The 18,038-nt window shown below is 30.9% G+C and overlaps 2 protein-coding genes across 2 annotated transcripts; one reads left to right on the top strand and one right to left on the bottom strand.

Moving 5' to 3' along the window:
* The first annotated feature begins 1,731 nt into the window (after positions 1-1,731).
* On the top strand, positions 1,732-11,598 carry LOC126846291 (organic solute transporter alpha-like protein). The gene is made up of 7 exons (XM_050585583.1): positions 1,732-2,153; positions 6,709-7,055; positions 10,146-10,297; positions 10,384-10,622; positions 10,700-10,796; positions 10,896-11,148; positions 11,214-11,598. The coding sequence occupies exons 2-7, from the start codon at positions 6,716-6,718 to the stop codon at positions 11,414-11,416; spliced, it is 1,284 nt and encodes a 427-aa protein (XP_050441540.1). The 5' UTR covers positions 1,732-2,153; positions 6,709-6,715; the 3' UTR covers positions 11,417-11,598.
* A 1,004-nt stretch (positions 11,599-12,602) lies between these two features.
* Positions 12,603-17,559, bottom strand: LOC126846632 (lambda-crystallin homolog). The gene is made up of 6 exons (XM_050586323.1): positions 17,361-17,559; positions 15,144-15,331; positions 14,603-14,811; positions 13,617-13,774; positions 13,398-13,540; positions 12,603-12,979 (listed from the first exon to the last, which is right to left on the bottom strand). Exons 1-6 carry the CDS (start codon positions 17,393-17,395, stop codon positions 12,768-12,770), a joined length of 945 nt encoding a protein of 314 aa, XP_050442280.1. The 5' UTR covers positions 17,396-17,559; the 3' UTR covers positions 12,603-12,767.
* Positions 17,560-18,038: the final 479 nt, after the last annotated feature.

The following is an 18,038-nucleotide window of genomic DNA, read 5'->3' as shown; positions in this document are numbered from 1 at the left end:
TATTAATATGGTGCCTTCTTAATAAGCTTCCCATGTCAGTAAATCAATAAATGCTCGTTAACTTTTTGTCGTGACTTTGTGATACCTAGTCATTAAATAATGAAACGATAACCATAGCAATCGAACCGAAAATACTCGACAACGTCAAAAAAGACATAGCATCAACCAAAATATTATTTTATGTATATTTTGTGTGAGGCAAATTATTATGCTTTTAGCACTCGCCTGTCTCGCGAGTCACGTCTCACTTTCTCTGCCTAATAATAATTTCTCTGGTCAATTCCGATTATTTATCTAATAAATGCCATTTTAAAATATCACTTTCAATAATCCAAATGAAACATTAAACAAAAAGAGACTATTTTCATGTTATAAGTTATAACCTACTAAATTACCCACCACTCAGTATACATAATCCTAGTTTCTAACATGCATTATTTATGTGCAATTTTCCATTAACAGCTTATAATTTGAGATATTCTTTTACCAATCGCTCTTCTTCTTTGTCTTATCCTAAACAAATTCAGCCAGACAAATTCCCTCCATTCAAAAATGTTCATTAGCCGGTCATCATTTCTTTACCCATTCCACACATCTTCGTTTCTTTATTTAAAACATCCATATATCGCATTCATTAAGTTTTTATTCCTATCTAGCAGCTATGAGCTACCTTTACCTATAAAGACTAAATCCCTCCACATTAATCCCTCTTACCCGTTTTACTTTCCTCTTTTCTTTCTTCGTGACTCATTTTCCTGTTTTTGCCATTGCTTTTAAAAACGCAAATCATTTAATAGATGCACCCTATTATCTATAGTTGTAATGACCATAATTAAGTGTAAGTCAATTGTCAATTGTTGCCTATGGGTTTTAGATGTACCGAAATAGTTAATAATATACACTGCACGACAAAATGATAAAGGCCGAGTATTTATGTATATTTTAAGGTTATTAGTGCAAAATACACCATATCTAATTATAATTTTTATAACAACTTTCAATTTAATACAACAAATTATTATTCAATACATTTAATTTTTTTGAAATTTATGAGCAATTACCGTGACAAAACAATTAAAGGCAAATATAATAATTCTAATAATTAACCTAATTGAGTAACAATTTTTAGTATAGTTTTTACCCCTTTCTTCATCTGTTAGTGGTTTTCCTCGACCCATAGTAAATTTTTAACAACCAAATTATAATATTATATTTTTCTAGTATTTTAAATTGCACTTAAATGTGTTATATGTGTTTTTACAACATTTTAGCGAAAAATCATCAAATTAACAAAAAAAGTGAATGTCTTTAAAATTATGTCGCAAAAAATATATTATTTAATTTTTTATTAACTAATTATGCATTCATTGTAATTCAATAATGTTATTAAGATCTTAATGTATAAGATAAGATAAACCCTGTAGATTAAATATTTAATAAAGTTAATAGGTTAAATAAGTTAGGTATTTATAGAGATATTTGTACAAAACACCCTGCCTTTATTTTTTTGTCATGCAGTGTAAATGTAACTTTTCAATTGTCAAATATTATATTTTAGGTGTAATGTGAAAAATAGTAAATAGGCAGCGGTGGCGGCAACGATTATTTCATCGGTAGATACCCCACCGCTCATCGGTGGCGGCATGCACCAGTGACGGAAGCAATCGCCACCGTCCCCGATGACCAGTCGTGGCGGTCTTGCTTTCTATACTTACTAAAATACACACTCACCGGTCACAGAACCGCGATAATGTTATAAGTAATGGTTTAAACCGGAGTTTAAACTCAATTGTAGGCGAATACTTGACGCGCGAGCATCGTTCGGAGCGCCGCTAACCCGTCGGCCGACGTTGTATTTCGCGGCAAAAGCCTGTTAAATAGAATTGCCATTTTTTTTTTCAAGTGCAAAACTGATGAATAATTTAAATTAGCATCAACGACGGCGGTGAATTTAATGGAAAGTTTGCGATTATAAAGTTCCTTTTTTTAACTTTCTGAACGTATATAATGATCAAATTCTCAAGCGATACGTTTTATCTTAATAGAATTATAATAATATTACCCATGCTCGATACAATAGTGCCGTGATTTTTGGCATTTGGCAACGAGTAAAGTAATCGACATCGACGAAGACAAAACCTATTTTAACCGAGGTAAGCGTAAACTTTCTAATTCTACAATTAAATATCACCAATAAGTTTAATTAAGTAAAAAGATTTACAAAATACAGTACCTATCACATTGACCTGGGTGATTTTCACTCTTCTCGTGAGAAAAACCCCATCAGGGGCGGATATAGGAGTAAATAAAAAGACGAGGAAAAAATTGCACTTCAAATAGGCACAAACAAGCAGTAGTCATAAAGTTAAAGTTAACGAAGTAAAAAAAAAAATAAGCATAAAAATACACTTTTAGTGCATACAATGACAATACATAGGGGTGGGAAAGCTTTTGCCCTCATAGCCCCCTGTATCTGCTCCTGGCTCCTATATATAGAATTGTTTATGTTTGATCAAACGACGCATTATCAAAATTGAAATAATAAAGATTCTATTTCAATAAAAAAACAATTTTTTTTATAACTATGAATTATGATTTTTCAGTTATTATAAGTAAATGGAATTTCGTTGCGGGGTATTTATTTTTACAGATTTCACCTAAGAAACTAGGTAAAACAAAAAACAAATTATTTTTAAGCTATTTAACTATTTACGTGACCGGTTGGTGTTTGAATAATTTACTTTCTGCTAGGTATTTTTTCTGTATGGTTTGACCCATCAGATAATATACTTAATACATACGATTGGACGCCATAAGAAGTCGAGGTTCTTTTTTTTATTGTTCTTGTCTGCAGTACATTTGGAAGGTCAATTTAAAATTACCCGGTACGATTAGAAACCAATCCTAGTTAGTAAATTGTATTGTGTGTATTGTGTGTATAATATGTATAAATAAATATCTTCATGTACTAGAAAAAGGATATGATATCCGTGGTGGAAGTAATTCGACACACATTATTTCACCACAAATTATTGTCACGGTGGTTGTGCGATTTCGAAATACCTCGGCGGATACAAGAAAAGGCTTTAATTTTTACACCAAGGTACCTATAGAAAAAAAAGAGATAATCGGTCTACACTAAAACAAGTAGAATTCCCCTTACTTTTTTTTTTTTTTTGAAAATTATACTGTAGAAAATCGTTTTACCCTTCGTGTTTGTGTGATTCTATGCGAAAACTAAAAAAAACTCAAGGGTACATATAATAACATACAGCCCTATTCTATCAACGTTCAACATACTTTTTTTTAACTGTAAGGCAATTACATTCAAGTGTGAAACAATATTTTACATTACTTCCGCGAAAAAATTGCGTGAAAAACATTTATTATAAAAATAATGAAAATTCTATTAGTAGTTTTAATAAAAAAACCTACCCTAAAAAACATAAGACAATTGAAGCCCAACAGCCCACAAAGTAATTAGATTTATTGTAAACTGCCCAGGGTAGTCCGTAGACAGTGTATACTTTCATGTTCCAAGTACTGTTAGGGCAGAAGTCATAATTTAAAGTTGGTCTTGCAGATAAAATTTTAAATTACAGTTTAATGTTTAACAACTATCACAATAGTTAAATACCTACTTTTAATGTTGTAGAGCATTCATATTATTCTAACCTAATATTTATTACGTTCCAGTAAAAATAATCGGTGTCGTAATACCGTACTTTTTAAAAGTTATATAAATAATTTTAAACTTAGACCTATGGTCTTGCAGACAGAATATATTTGTCGTGCCTACGAACAGGTGTCATCTTAATCGAATTCTACCAAAATAAAATCATAACCATAAATAATATTGTTTCTAATCGAAAATTACACCATTCCCTCAATTTCATGTTATAATAAAATATAATTTAAGTAAAAAAATATTAAAGTTCTAAATATTACCAAAACTAAATAAAGAAACTAGGTGCACGCGAATATAGAAAAACTGTAACGATAACTAATTCGTTGGAGAATGCAATAATAAGGGGAAATCCGAAAATATGATACAGGATAAACATAGGGATAAGGATAAAGTTGGTAACATTATTTAAGGATATTTCATATTATGTTTTATTCTACGGAATTCTTCTAGTTACTGGTTGCCTAATATGCCCGTCGTCTTTTAGTGTAGACCCTCGAGTGTTGTCGATTATTTTTAAGAACTTGAACAGGTTGTGTTAAAATACGGTGTTGTCGTTTGGTCACCGCACTTGCCGCCAGTTGGTACTAGACTTATCAATAGAATCTAGAATTGATTTATTAATTTTTTGGTCTAAAATGTAGACTACCCTCAGAACAATTGCTATCTATAATCCTGTATTTCTGAGATCAATATCCTCGGATTAAGACAAAAGGATTTTTGCGTACGTTATGGGCGTATGGGGTCTCCTAAAAGTAAAATAGGTCCTGGTACAACTCGATCTCGTAATGTTTTTATTCATAACTCACTCAAGTTAAAAATTTTACTCGATAAAGCACTATACCTAAATAAAACAATTATTTATGATTACATAACCTCTTGAATCCGGATTCAGGTTATCTAATTCAATATATTACCATTAACTTTAAGAAGAGTTTTTAAATAGAATTAGAGCGACTAGACAACTCACAACGACGAGAAAACCGAAATTCAACTTAAGAATTATTTTACTTAAAATAAATTATGGAAAATATTTATTTTTATTATTTATAAACAAAAAAATTTTAGCACAACTTCTTTTTTTTTATTAATTTGTTAAAATGTAATGTATAAAATGCAATTGCTTTGTTATTCTAGAACTTAGAACTTCTATGATATCAGTTTCTACGCAAAAACTCCATTAGACTAATTATAAATAAAATTCCTATTTACAAATTTTAATAAATATATAATTATTTCAGAAATCAGTTACATAGGTACTAAATAGAATATTTAAATTAAGACGATTAATTAAGCATTAGTGAAAAGTGTTAATACCATGAAAGTTTAACACATTCATTGCCAATATAATAAAATATAATAGTAAACATAATATAATAGTTGTTTTTAAATATTAGGGATTTCCCTATAAAGTATATAGTCCGGACTGTATTTTATATTTAGTTAATTTTTTTTTTAGCAACTATTAATAATAGAACCTTTGATTTTATACCCCCATTTTTATCTCGTAACTATTCTCGAGACTGATTTATGATAATATGGCTATTATTTTCTTCAACTAAGTGTAACTTACTGACAATTTGAGAAAATTATAAAAAAAACAAGGAGGTCATATTTCATACATTGTGAATAACGCATTTTTTGTCGGACTTAATTTAAGTTTAATTAGTCAGTTTTTGAAAAAATGTATACATACAATATATTATGTCTTATATATTTGTATAAAATCATAATACATTTTTTAAACTTTTAACTAGACGCATAATGAGGTGTTTAATGACTTAATTTTAGACATTGCTTAATGTTAAAGTAAATTTGGAAACTTAAGTTATTAAAATCTATTGATTTCAGTTGGGTGGAATGATTTAATTATTTGTTTTTTACTTTTTTGAATTCATACGAATAAGCCTAGGTTTTTAAAATAGTAGTTTAATCCTACTAAGTGATTAGTATTATTCGAAAAAATGATGTTGTAATTGGTATACATACATAGTGTCGACAAAATAAGAGAAGTTTGAATTTTTTATAATTTTATTGTAAATTAGCAGTTTTTATTTGCAAAATAAATATTTTGCATTACAAGAAAATTGATTTTGTACCTATATCTTTCATTATGACATTTTATACAATTTTAGAGTTTATGCTGAGTCTTGAGACCAATGGCCGCTAGTTGCACAATTACATTTTTAAAAATGTAAGAAGATTTGTACATTTTACATAATATATTGTTATGCAATTGTATAAAGGTTAAAGTTGTAAATGTTTGAAGTACTTGATGATATTTTAACTAAATTTGTTTAAAAATTATTCAATACTAGTTCAACATGTATAAACGGCATTGTTAAAACTCAAATAGTTTATAATTTATATTTAAAAAATTGGAGTGTTTGTATCAGTTCAAAAAAGTTAAATAAATTCAGAATACCTCCTATTTGAGTCAATATATTAAATGAAAAGTTTCGCAGTGATACTTCATTACTGTAATAATAGAAACGAAGTCCCGTAACGCGTTATTTACCCATTATAACTAATGTGAATAATATAAAGCTAGATAGTATTCCGTTATTGATTTACTCAAATAATTGGTCGTTGTCATTTTACCATAATATAAAACTCATACTAACCATCACCCATGTTATTTACCGAATAAGATAAAACAATGACAAATAATCATTAACTCAAGTAGCTTATAATCGTATATACAATATGTCCCAGATACTTTTTAAATATAGTTACTAGTTACAACTGAAAACCATTTAAGTATATTGTTGTGTACCTAGAAATACTCTTGTATAGTAACCGGTTTATAAAGAAGTCAAAATTGAAATATATGGTTGGGTAACGTTAGATTTCTTTTCTGTAGAACATCAAGCTCTAATGTTTAATTAACGAATGTGTATGATTTTTTGGGTTATATAGGTAAGCCGTTTAGTGTTTACTTATTAAACAAATATTTTAACCCAAAAGCTTTTTGTAGTTACGACCAAAATGTTCAACAATTAATACCAAAATGTCTTTTCTAGAGTCATCATGTCGATCGCAAATCCGCCAGTCGTATATAACGTGTCCGAATCGGAAGACTATTCGACGGCGGATCTGACCACAGGGATTCAACAGCAGGTGGACGCTGACTTCACAGGCTCGCCGCCTGGACGCTTATTGTCCCTCGAGTTCTTCTCAACCGACCACCCAGCTTTAGCCACGTTGACCAATTCTATGGCTACCGCTTCGACCACAACAGTCACCACTGCGGTGGCTAACAGATCGGGCGCCGCCGCCACAGAAGCCACCGACTATGCCGTAAAAAACTTGTTGGTTCCGTTGTGCCACCCGTCCACCGGCATACCGTCTGTAGACGAATACTTTACGGGTACAACATTTTGCTATACATTCCTTCCAGCGCAAAACAATTCACACATTTTTCTGCATCCCCATTCCATCATTAATACCATATTTTATTTTATTCGTTCAGCGGTCTATGACCTATCGTCTAGGAAAAATAAATAGTTTTGGTATTGTTTAGCTTGGTATCAAACATATACGACCAATTTCATTTTAAACCCTTTGGAAAATACAAGACTAATAAATTATAATTAAAAAAAAAAAACATTGTTTATACAGTTATTACGATGCATGAACAGTATCTGGGGTTTTTTAAGAGACCTATTATAACCATTGTTGACTTAATAAACATACACATCTTGTGGTAACAGTGATAATTTACTTATACGTATTTCTATGTCGTAATACGATATGATCACCATCTTTATATACTTTGCCTTATACTGTACAAATGAGGCCAGCCAGCCAAATCCTTTCGAGTACTCTTGAATCAAAACTCATTTTTATCAATTGAAAAAACGAGTACCCAATTTTAGGAAATAGATCAACAATCTAATATTAATAATAATAAATCAGTATTTTCAATTAAAATTTAAACATTTTATTTATCATGAATACATTCACTTTCACCCTGTATATTAATATGCCTAATATAAGTCATAACATACTGTGTCAAAAGAAGCTTGACTCAAGTCAATAGGGCGTTGTATACGGTGCACACCAGATATTATTTTAATTTGAGTATTGGACGCAATAGGTAAATTACTAAATTACTTAACTACCTCCTGTTCTGTGCACAGTTCATATAAACATTTTAACTACCTGTTACTTTGGGAACAATTCGTGTGCACTTTACTTTTTCCACAAATCTTTATCTACCATTATTTGTTTATTGTCCATACAGCTCAGTGTTATAATTTATAACATACACCGCCACTTCTTCAGTCTACCTTTACCAATAAATCTTTCCACACTAATCTCATTTACCCATTTATCATTTTTTTTCTCGCTTTTATCATATTTCAATTATGTACAAAACGAAAAGGCTATTTATGAGCCTCGGCATGCAAAGAACGAAAAAATTACTATAATTATTTTTAAATAATATTTTTCTCTAATTTTCCTTATTTAAAATGTTTTACGTAAGCAACGCCAATACACATAAAGAAAGAAATGAATAGAATTGGTCTAAAAAAAAAACTGCATATTATATCTCATGTTTTTAAAATTATCCTATAATTTATTCATGCTAGTTCGTGTTAGTCGATTAAGGTTTTGGCAAATAATAGTAACGTCGAGATGTTTTTCATTGAACTTGAACTCCTATGTACAACCTCATACCTCCTCGAGTTCGTATAGTTATTTTTTTTTTTTTTCGTTTTCCAGCGTACCTACACTAATTTTTTGTTTCCGGCGACCGCAAAAATGTTGCATAACTAATGCGCCGCGCAGTCTTATGCTCTCACATTTTTTCCACATTTCCCCCCCCCCCGTTGCCATCTACATGTTATCCAATGTCAAATGTGTATATTTTTTAACCTTTGAACACGATCTGCGGTGGTACGGACACGGAGGATTGAACATTGTTTCAAGGTCGGCATAATATTTTGTTCTGTCTACTCGTGTAGATGCAGCATCATCTCTCTGAATATTTTCTATAAGTATTGTTTGGCCCTCCTCGATCGCTAAGGGAAATTACCTAACGTGCCAGAATACCCACACGGTTGTCGGCTATTATATCATACGCGTACACATGCACGGCTAAGTACCTCAAGCGGACTGACCACTTTCACTGCATGGCCGATTCCAGGTTGCGTCATCGAGCCCGTCCAATTGAAAACACCCAACCTATAACTATTGTATCGCCTTGAACCATATTACTATAATATTATGTCTTCTGATTTTGGCATAGCAGATCTCTGAAATGCCACAATTTTTTCCAACCAGAAAACGAATTTCTAAAATCACTTTCCCCGCCCCTCCCTCATTTGGTTACTTCCGGCAACAATATAGTTAGTCTTGATGACCAAGAAAAACTGTTCATAAGATTAAAAACTTAATCAAAACGAAATTTTCACCTAATGAATCATAAGGCTTTTTATAGTTCAAACAAATATATTGTTCTTGTTTAAAAGGTAAACAACCTTCTTTTTAATAGGCAATTAACTCTATTGCCGCAAACTATATAAACTATTTGGGTGTTTTTTGTAATCTGCGAGTTTCGTCACAGTAAAATATATTATCGATTTAGTCTTTTTAATAAAAAGTTTTAAGACGCACTGAATCTTTTATTTTTTTCGTCGTTGTTATATATACCTAGGGCTTAAATAATAAATTATCCTTCGTCAGTTGTAACAATAATTTTACTAGTAAGTATTATGGTTTAATAATTTCTGTCATAACACCATAGGTAAATATAATAAAATAAATCTCATAACTCGCTTCCTTTAATTGCGTTTTATTCTTTAAAAAATTATTATATTTAAATTTCACTATCATTTGGCTAATGATCGTCGAGTACATGTTTACAACAATAAAAAAACAGCCAACTAAATCTTCTAATTAGGCAAATAAACAAAATCGTACGACAATTGACGCCGCCAATTTAGTGTTGTCTGATTTGTTTTTTTTTATTTTAATGACTCAAATACGCATGTAACGAAAAAAATATCTAATAATATAAAACGAAAAATCAGTAATTACTACACGACTCATCTTCTGACAGAGTTTATAAAAATAGTTATGTAGTATATCAAAATAGTTGTGATTTTTCTCGTTTGACCTTTTCTAACAATTCGTGAAGGCTACTGGCTACCTCAAAACAACTAGCAAATCCCCAATTACTACTAAAGACGTTCCTCACACCAGCTACTATTATTTCAGTCACATTAACATATTTTACTTCATAACTTACGGTCTACCACACCTTCAATTACGTTGTTTTTTTTAAATATTACAATACTATTAGAATACATTATCTCCTCCATATTGTGGCTATACTTCAAACTACTTATTATAAATGTTTATAATATTAGTTATTCATATCGGTGATATGAATTTTTCTTGTAAATTAACTTTACAAGCTGCTAATATTTATATATATTTACAATTTCCACAGCGATCAACTTAGCTGGGGTGACGATTTTCACACTGGGAGCGATATGTGTAATTATCATTCTCTATCTGTACGTAGACACACTGAGGTATATTATTAAGAACGCATCCCCTATGGTGAAAACCCACTCGGCGTTCATCCTCAGCGTATACCCGGTATGGTTTCTTTTTTAAGCTTATGCTTATGAACTAGAAGAATAGTGGTTCATTTTTGTTTTTGGAATGCTCCCCTGAATTTCCAGGTAGTAGCCGTGGCCACGTACTGCGCCATATTGGTGCCCAGAGCTCATCTGCTCGCCGAAGCCATGACCCAGGGTATGTTCATGGCATGCGTGTACCAACTATTCTGCCTGTTCATGGCATACTGCGGTGGTGAAGCGAATCTCGTAGCTTCGGTGAAGCCACAGTCACTTGACATGCAAGTGCCGCCATGCTGTTGTTGGCCGTGTTGCTGCTGTTTACCTAAGTTTACAGTTACCAAGTTCGTACAATATATAAATTTAAAAAAATCATCTAAAGTATTATTTACGACACGTTTGGTCTTTGTCAAATTTGCAGAAAACACCTGAGATATTTGAGAATACTTGTTCTACAACTTCCAATCGTACAAGGATTCGTTTACATGGTTCTTCTGGTGATGTGGGCCGAAGAAGAGGTGTGTACCTAATGTTTTTTGACTTTTTTATTGGATAATCTAATAATGACTGACTTAGATAGTATAATACAAAGTAATGTTATTACAAAAAAAATACAGAGCTTGTATCAAGTGAACTACATGTACATGCAACCTTTCATCGTGTTGTCCATCTTCTGTGGGATGTGGGGCATCTCGATGACGATGCGTGTACTGGGTGACATACTCAAAGATCACAATATTCAGGGCAAATTCGTCGTACTTCAACTAGTGCTGGTGCTTGCCAAACTCCAAGGACTGGCTGTTCGGACTATGGTCTGGGCTGGATGGCTACCATGCAAACCACCCATATCACCCACCGTCTACGCCAACCGTAATTCCCATGCCACTCCTACCATAAATTACACAATGTGGTAATATTTTAAACATTTTTTTTAGTAATCTATAACTCTACGATGCTTTGGGAAATGATGGTGCTGATGGCGCTAGCCAGGAAGTTGCATAAGAAACCGTTACAGATGGACCCGTGTTTTGTAGAGCCACCTAAAATCACTTGTTGTGTGGATTTGCCCAGCAACCAGGAAAAAAATAACATCATTAATGGCGGCATATACAATCAATGTTTTGATATGAACGTTTAACGAAAACTAATTGCCTGATATACATATTGTAATTATTTTATTTTATAACCAAAGACGTGAATTTATTAAACATAGGTACATATATTTAATACTATAATTTAATTTTTGTTTGAATAAAATTAAATCTTAATGACCGCTTGCATCATTTATACTTAAAATTTTAGTAGAGTTTAACCTATAGTTTCAGTATTGTCAAACTGCCTTTAAATTTTAAGTTTAGTTGGTGCAAACAGTCATAAGAATTTGTCAACATATTTACATAAGTTTTTTGATAATGTCAATGTAAGTAAGTACTCCCTAAAAATGCTTAGCTTTCCAAGAAAGTTAAACCATTTGAAACATGTTTTAGTACTAAAATAGATGAGTCATTACTCCGTTAAAAAAGTTGAAAATAACAATTAAACAAAAGTTGTCAGATTTTATCGAAATAGGTCTGTACTTGTCTCCTTAATAAATAAATGGTTCTCTTGTAGGCAATACCAAAATTAACGCTTTCAAAACCACCATCATATTTTAAATAAATACAACTTAAATTAATAAATGATTTATCTTGGCAAGTGATGTTGAAGCTATCATACTAATGAACATTACATTTATATTTTAAAAATATCATAGTAGCGTACTGCGCTTTCACACGCGTAGACAGACCATTTATAAGGTTTACCGTTTACGCCTTATAAATTATAGTTAAATAATTTTGCAAACTTCATGATTTCACTTTTTTGTATTTTATAATTGTATAATGATTATTATTTATTTGAAATTAACGCCATATCCAAGTACATTAAATTGTACTCATCACTAAAAAATATACGAAAATATAATACAATATAAAGAATACTTATAAAAAAAAAAAATAGCAATTTGTAATTAAAGGCTATCAATTACATTATATCCTCTGAAAATAAATAGTTCAGTACTTAAACTTCCTGTAACATAAAACAGTCCTTGATGCACGAAATTGGAAACTGTAGTTTAAGATGGTCAGCGAAATGTCCTCCTTTAAGTACTCCGGAGGAGTTCTCCACTGAGAAGATAAGTGACTATCTACATTTACCTGTTAGTATATATTTGACAAACACTATTTGAACTAGTTTAAGAGATTACCAGAGATTCCGATTGAATTTAGTTTGAAAAACGAGGAGTTCATGGATGCCAGACAACTGGAACGTAGATAAGTCAACAATTACGAGTCATATAATTATTTATTTTATACATTTGCTTAATAAATACTTTTATAGTAATCTAAAATAATGAATTAACATATAAAAATTTAATTTAATCTATATTGAATCTACGTTGACAAATATTAAAATTGCAATTGTTGATTATTCCAGCATTTTTTTATTATTTAATAATTATTGTATTTTTTTAGCTGTGACAGTTTTGTTAGAGATTGATCTCTCCATAATCTACGTTTCTGCAAATCTTCCAAGGGCGTCTTGGAGTTTAATTGATCCGCAATTACTTTAACTAGGGGTCCTTCAAATTTTGGTGGTGCTTTAAAATGCTGACAAACACCGTGCATTGAATTTGCATAACGTTCAGTATAGTTCGTAAATCCTAAAAATAGAATTTAAACAAATATTATTATAAGGCCAAGATAGAAATAATCGGTATCCAATTTCCTTAAAATATTTTATTTGATACTTAGATGGCTAGCTAAGAAGTGGTATTGATTTTATAATCATAATGACGAGTTTTCGACCGTCCCCGATTTAACGTTCAAGAGCAAAAACGTTTACATTTGACAATTGTACCAATTATCTGCATGTAAACGTTTTTGCATATTACATTTGTACACAAAATCGAATATTGTAAAATAAAATAATATATGGTGACATTTAATAATTATGTATCCCTGATATCGGGTTTCCCGCGTTGGACATCCATAAGAGTTTTTTCAGTGAGGTCTAGTACTCAGTAGAGCCTAGAGGTATAATCTCAAAAGTATTCTGCATTATATTGAAGAAAAACTCGCCTTCGGCGTTCAAGTGAGTAGTTTCTAATGGGCCAAGAAACGCGTAACGCATGCCCAAGCCTTCTGACATGACTGTATCCACGTCTTGAACGTTTAGGATGCCGTCGTTTACAAGATGCCAGCATTCGTTCAAAATCGCATATCTAAAGTACAATAGATACGTTAAGTTTTATACAGTGTAAACGTATAGATTATTGATTTTGTTTCGCTACACTCAACTGTATGCGGTTTAAAGCGAATCCGGGAACTTCTTTAGACAGAGTAACTGGCGACTGTTTGATTTCTTCCATGATTGACCTTGTCTTCTGTACAATCCAGCTTTCGGTCCACTCAGAAGGAACGATTTCTACTAGAGGAACGAAGTAAGGTGGGTTAACCTAGAAAATATATAATTAATAAATTAACATTATTTATATCTTCAATTATAAAAACGGTACAAAAGCGTACCGTAATTTTAAAAGTTTTCCGTCAAAATAGAAAATTAAAATTAAGTTTAGCTATTAGTTGTCCATTATGTTTTAAAAGTATGATATCCCCAGTTCGTCAGCAGAAAGAGTATTTTTAAAAGTATTACTGTAATTTGGTAGTTAAAATCCATTACATCACAGCGATTAAAATAGCGTAAAAAATCTCCCGCAAACCTATCCAAAAATCAATTCCTTTTATACCTAGGACTGTTGAAAAATGTGATAAGCAAATATGATATATTCTTTCTTAACTCTAAAGTCCGTAGCTTAGGTACTCCCATAGGTCATAACTCTTTGGTATTACAATTATATATCATCAATGATAAAGTACACAAATGTCATAAGTACAGTTTTTATCATTTTACAGGCACGTATGAATAAACTTGGAATCAAAACACCAACAAATTTACTCTTTGGCTACCAACAATATGTGTACACAATGCGTAAAAAACTTTTTAATAGGTATCTAGTCTCTAGAATAAATATTGTTGCACTTAATTTTATTTACTAAAGCATCGCGCTTTATCACACATGTGCTTCTATATAATATGAATTAAATGTTAATCAAAATTCGGTCACTAATCACGATGCAGTGACTTTTCTTGTGGAGAACCAAACGATTTTCGTATTTTTGGTAAAGTTTTCAATCCCTGAACTCTTATATTTTATTCTTATAAGAAAATAGAAAACATTTGCAAAAATTACAACCCTCTCCTCGAAACTATATAATTGGCTAACCGGATGTGCGACGATCACTTGATTACGATGTTCCATTTTTTCAGAGAGATGAGACGGTAAAAATGTAGACGTTGAACTAGATATAATCGTTTGGGGGCAAATGATTTTGTCAATAAGCCCGTACAATTCTTGTTTTAATGAGAGCACTTCTGGAATACATTCTTGAACAAAGATCGCGTCTTTCAACACCTCTTCCAATGTAGAGACGCCTGTGCAAAAGTCATGCGTTAATTTTGAGTTTTAAAAATTAAATTATTTATTTATTCCTCAGTCTACAGGAAACCACGGTGCGAGCAACATCGAACCACGGCCCTAAGATGGAACGTGCAATTATTCGGAAACATTGGCAGACCAGTTAATCTACTTATGGAGGAATAATCACAAGATGTGTAATTAGTGTAAATAAAATTTGACAATTTTTTTGGATGACCCCCAGCGATAAGACATATCCATGTCAATAATATACAATTAAAATAATGTCATTATGGCATACTATATTCGGTTTGAACGTTGAATCTCTAGATGCTTGAATTAGTCTTACCTTTAATAAGAGCAATCTGTTGTTCAGCCCCAATATTTCCTCTTAGAGTTCCGTTTTTTTCCATTATTTCTAATTCATTTTTAATTTTATTGTGTGCATTTTTTACTTGCTCATAGTCAACGTCGTAGATTACAACGTTGTACCGAACACTTGCAAACAGCATAGCCCAACTTTGACCTATTAGGCCGCTGTAAGACAAATATAATAAGATACACAAGATTATTGATCAACAATAAAATATTATATTGACATAAAGCAATGAAACAGTATTGTATTTATAATCTTATTATGGATATATAATACGGTTGTCGGCAACACTATTATGATTAATGATATTAAAAAAAGAAACGTTTAATCAATAAACAGACAAAGCCCATTCCCAAAGTATAATATTATGTTTGTCTAATATCATACATGTTAATTTGTATACGGATAGTTATATTTTAGGGCATAGGCTATATAGCTTTGTACTTAAAATTTCTATCTTTAAAATAACTTGTTGAATTCCTGAATTCTGAAATTAACAAAACTATATAATAGGATTGAAAAATGGTTATTTTCTGGTATTATACAAACATGTACATATAATAGGCCTAAACACACTATACTCCCTCTTCCGCGGTCGGCAAAAAATACGTCTAAAATCCTTTTTTGTGCGTTAAATAGACAAATACCAGAAAAACGCTTTCCAAAATTGATTTAAGATCGATTTCATTAAAAACAATTTTTGAACAGTACCTGAAGATGATATAAAGGGCTTAGTTTCCTAGTCCCACCCCTTATAGGTAACTAAGGCACTGAACTAAGGGAATTTACAGCCCCCGTTATATTTTATTTAAAATAAATAGAAGCTACAAATAAAGATTTGTAGCGCAAATATCCGGATAAATTTTCGAGCAAAATCTTTCTCTTTAACGAAAAATAATTTTTCTCAAGTTAAATATGTTTTCAGAATTAAACAAGAACTTTACGAATCAGAATTTGAAACAATTTTTTTGGACTGAGACGACTAGATGAACAATTACTAATTGATTTTTTATGTGGAATATGATTGTTTGATTCTGATCTCATTTTTTTTTAAAGAGAAAAATGCAAATTTTGTGCTGTACATTTTAGTTTAGCCGGACCTTTAAATGTAGCGTTATCTAAACGGATAATTTGTTTTTATATATTGTTTGTAGTTTTTTTAAGTATTACTTAAAAACTATGCGTTACCAAAAAAATTTTGATGAAAAACCTTTATTTAAATAAAAATTTGGTTGCATCGTAAACTCGATGTATGCTAACAAAACATATTTTATAAGATATAAATTATAATTATATAGACACAATAATAGGATTTATAAGGAAAATATTAATCCATATTATGATTATTATTATATACTGTATACATAGAAATAAAATTGAAGAGTTTGTCAGTTTGTTCGGGCTAATCTTCGAAATGGCTGAATCAATTTTAAAGGGATTTTCACAGGCAAATAAAGAACTTAGGAAGGAGTGATCTAAGTTGTATTTTATCTCGAAAAAATGTTATTTTCGCATTTCCTGCCATACAACCATTATATGTATGTATTTACTCATATGTGTATACACATATATTTCACGAAAATATTATTTAAATAAATGTATCAGTAAATACTAATGATGAATAGAATAGGACAAATTGAATATTTTCCGGGCTAATCTTCGAAATGAACCGATTTTGACGCGGGTAACAGCTAATGTATAAATTAGTTGTTACATCCAGTTCAGCCCGGTTAGGAATCAAAAACTAAAATAAATAATCATTCGACTTGAGTGCGTACGAGTGCATTGATAAGGGACGACACATATCGTTTATAGGTCATAAACGATAAGACTTTTTAAATAGATAAGCGATTTAAAGTGTTTTAATAAATATTATAATTAAGAAGTATATTTTATTGTTTTAAAGTAAAGAAATTTCATAATTGTAAAACTACAAACCAATACAATTTCGTGATGTTAATTCTATTTAGTTTGATCTACCAAACCTAATGTTTATTTACATCATAAAACCATAAATTATTTACTTGTTAATTGTTATAGCCATTAGGTTAACCGTTATTACTTAATACTTATCACGTACCTCTATTAACTATTTAAAAATATATAAAATGTGTTAAAAAACCCAATCACCATAAAACTGTAAAGCATATTTTAACAAAAAACAAATTATAAAATCGTAAAATTTGTTACCTGCCAATGATTCCTATTTTTCCCTTTTCGCTCATTTTGATAATTTTCTGTTTTGGTAAATTAATTAATCTATGGTAGGAATTCAATGCCTGTATGCACACAAACACAGTCAGTGTAAGTTAAACGACGAATGAAATGAATGTTTTCATATTATCATTTACCAGTATGTACAACGGGTTATAGTTATAGTTCATGTTTCAAACAACATAGATTAGAAAGTTCATTGTTATGTTTTGTTGCCAGTAGCGTGTTACGTCTGAGGCGGAGTAGGGATTATAATAGAAGCCAGTTTACAATAGTATGCAGGTCGGCTTGCATGCTAATTACTAAGTTTAAGCCTTAATTTTCTCATTTAAATAACATTTAAACACTACCTAGTACGTATTCAATTAGTGACGAGTTTATAAGTAAAAGCTATAAGAAAACAAAAACAATATTTTTAAACAGGGGATTGTAAACAGTGCCAAGCCATAATTTACACTATTTGTTTTAATTACAGTAAATGTTAATTAAAATGATTTATAGTATTCTGGCAGCATAACTGATTTTGAACTTCTAAAAGTTCTTTTTTGGGCGATATAAAATTATAAAATATTGTTATTTGTTACTGGAAAGTAGAACGAAACGTTTATATCGTTCAGAAGGGAAACATTAAAAAAAATTACATGGATTCTTATA

This window comes from Adelges cooleyi, unplaced genomic scaffold (genome assembly GCF_023614345.1).
Source record: "Adelges cooleyi isolate 19-005CV unplaced genomic scaffold, UGA_ACOO_1.1 ACOO_flye_CR_arks_rails_tigmint_CR_PRNA_9, whole genome shotgun sequence".
In the NCBI taxonomy this organism is placed as follows: domain Eukaryota; kingdom Metazoa; phylum Arthropoda; class Insecta; order Hemiptera; family Adelgidae; genus Adelges; species Adelges cooleyi.
Note: the sequence above shows the minus strand (reverse complement) of the source record. Positions and strands in the feature narration are given on the sequence as shown.

What these genes read in the sequence shown, in the direction of transcription:
- LOC126846291 (XM_050585583.1), top strand. Translation starts at nt 6,716, where the DNA reads ATGTCGATCGCAAATCCGCCAGTCGTATATAACGTGTCCGAATCGGAA. An exon ending in TGATGTGGGCCGAAGAAGAG is followed by an intron (nt 10,797 to 10,895) that starts GTGTGTACCTAA and finishes AAAAAAATACAG; the next exon opens with AGCTTGTATCAAGTGAACTA. An exon ending in ACCCACCGTCTACGCCAACC is followed by an intron (nt 11,149 to 11,213) that starts GTAATTCCCATG and finishes CATTTTTTTTAG; the next exon opens with TAATCTATAACTCTACGATG.
- LOC126846632 (XM_050586323.1), bottom strand. Translation starts at nt 17,395, where the DNA reads ATGAGCGAAAAGGGAAAAATAGGAATCATTGGCAG. An exon ending in TTCGCTTTAAACCGCATACA is followed by an intron (nt 13,541 to 13,616) that starts GTTGAGTGTAGC and finishes ATTGTACTTTAG; the next exon opens with ATATGCGATTTTGAACGAAT. An exon ending in TACTCACTTGAACGCCGAAG is followed by an intron (nt 12,980 to 13,397) that starts GCGAGTTTTTCT and finishes TTCTATTTTTAG; the next exon opens with GATTTACGAACTATACTGAA.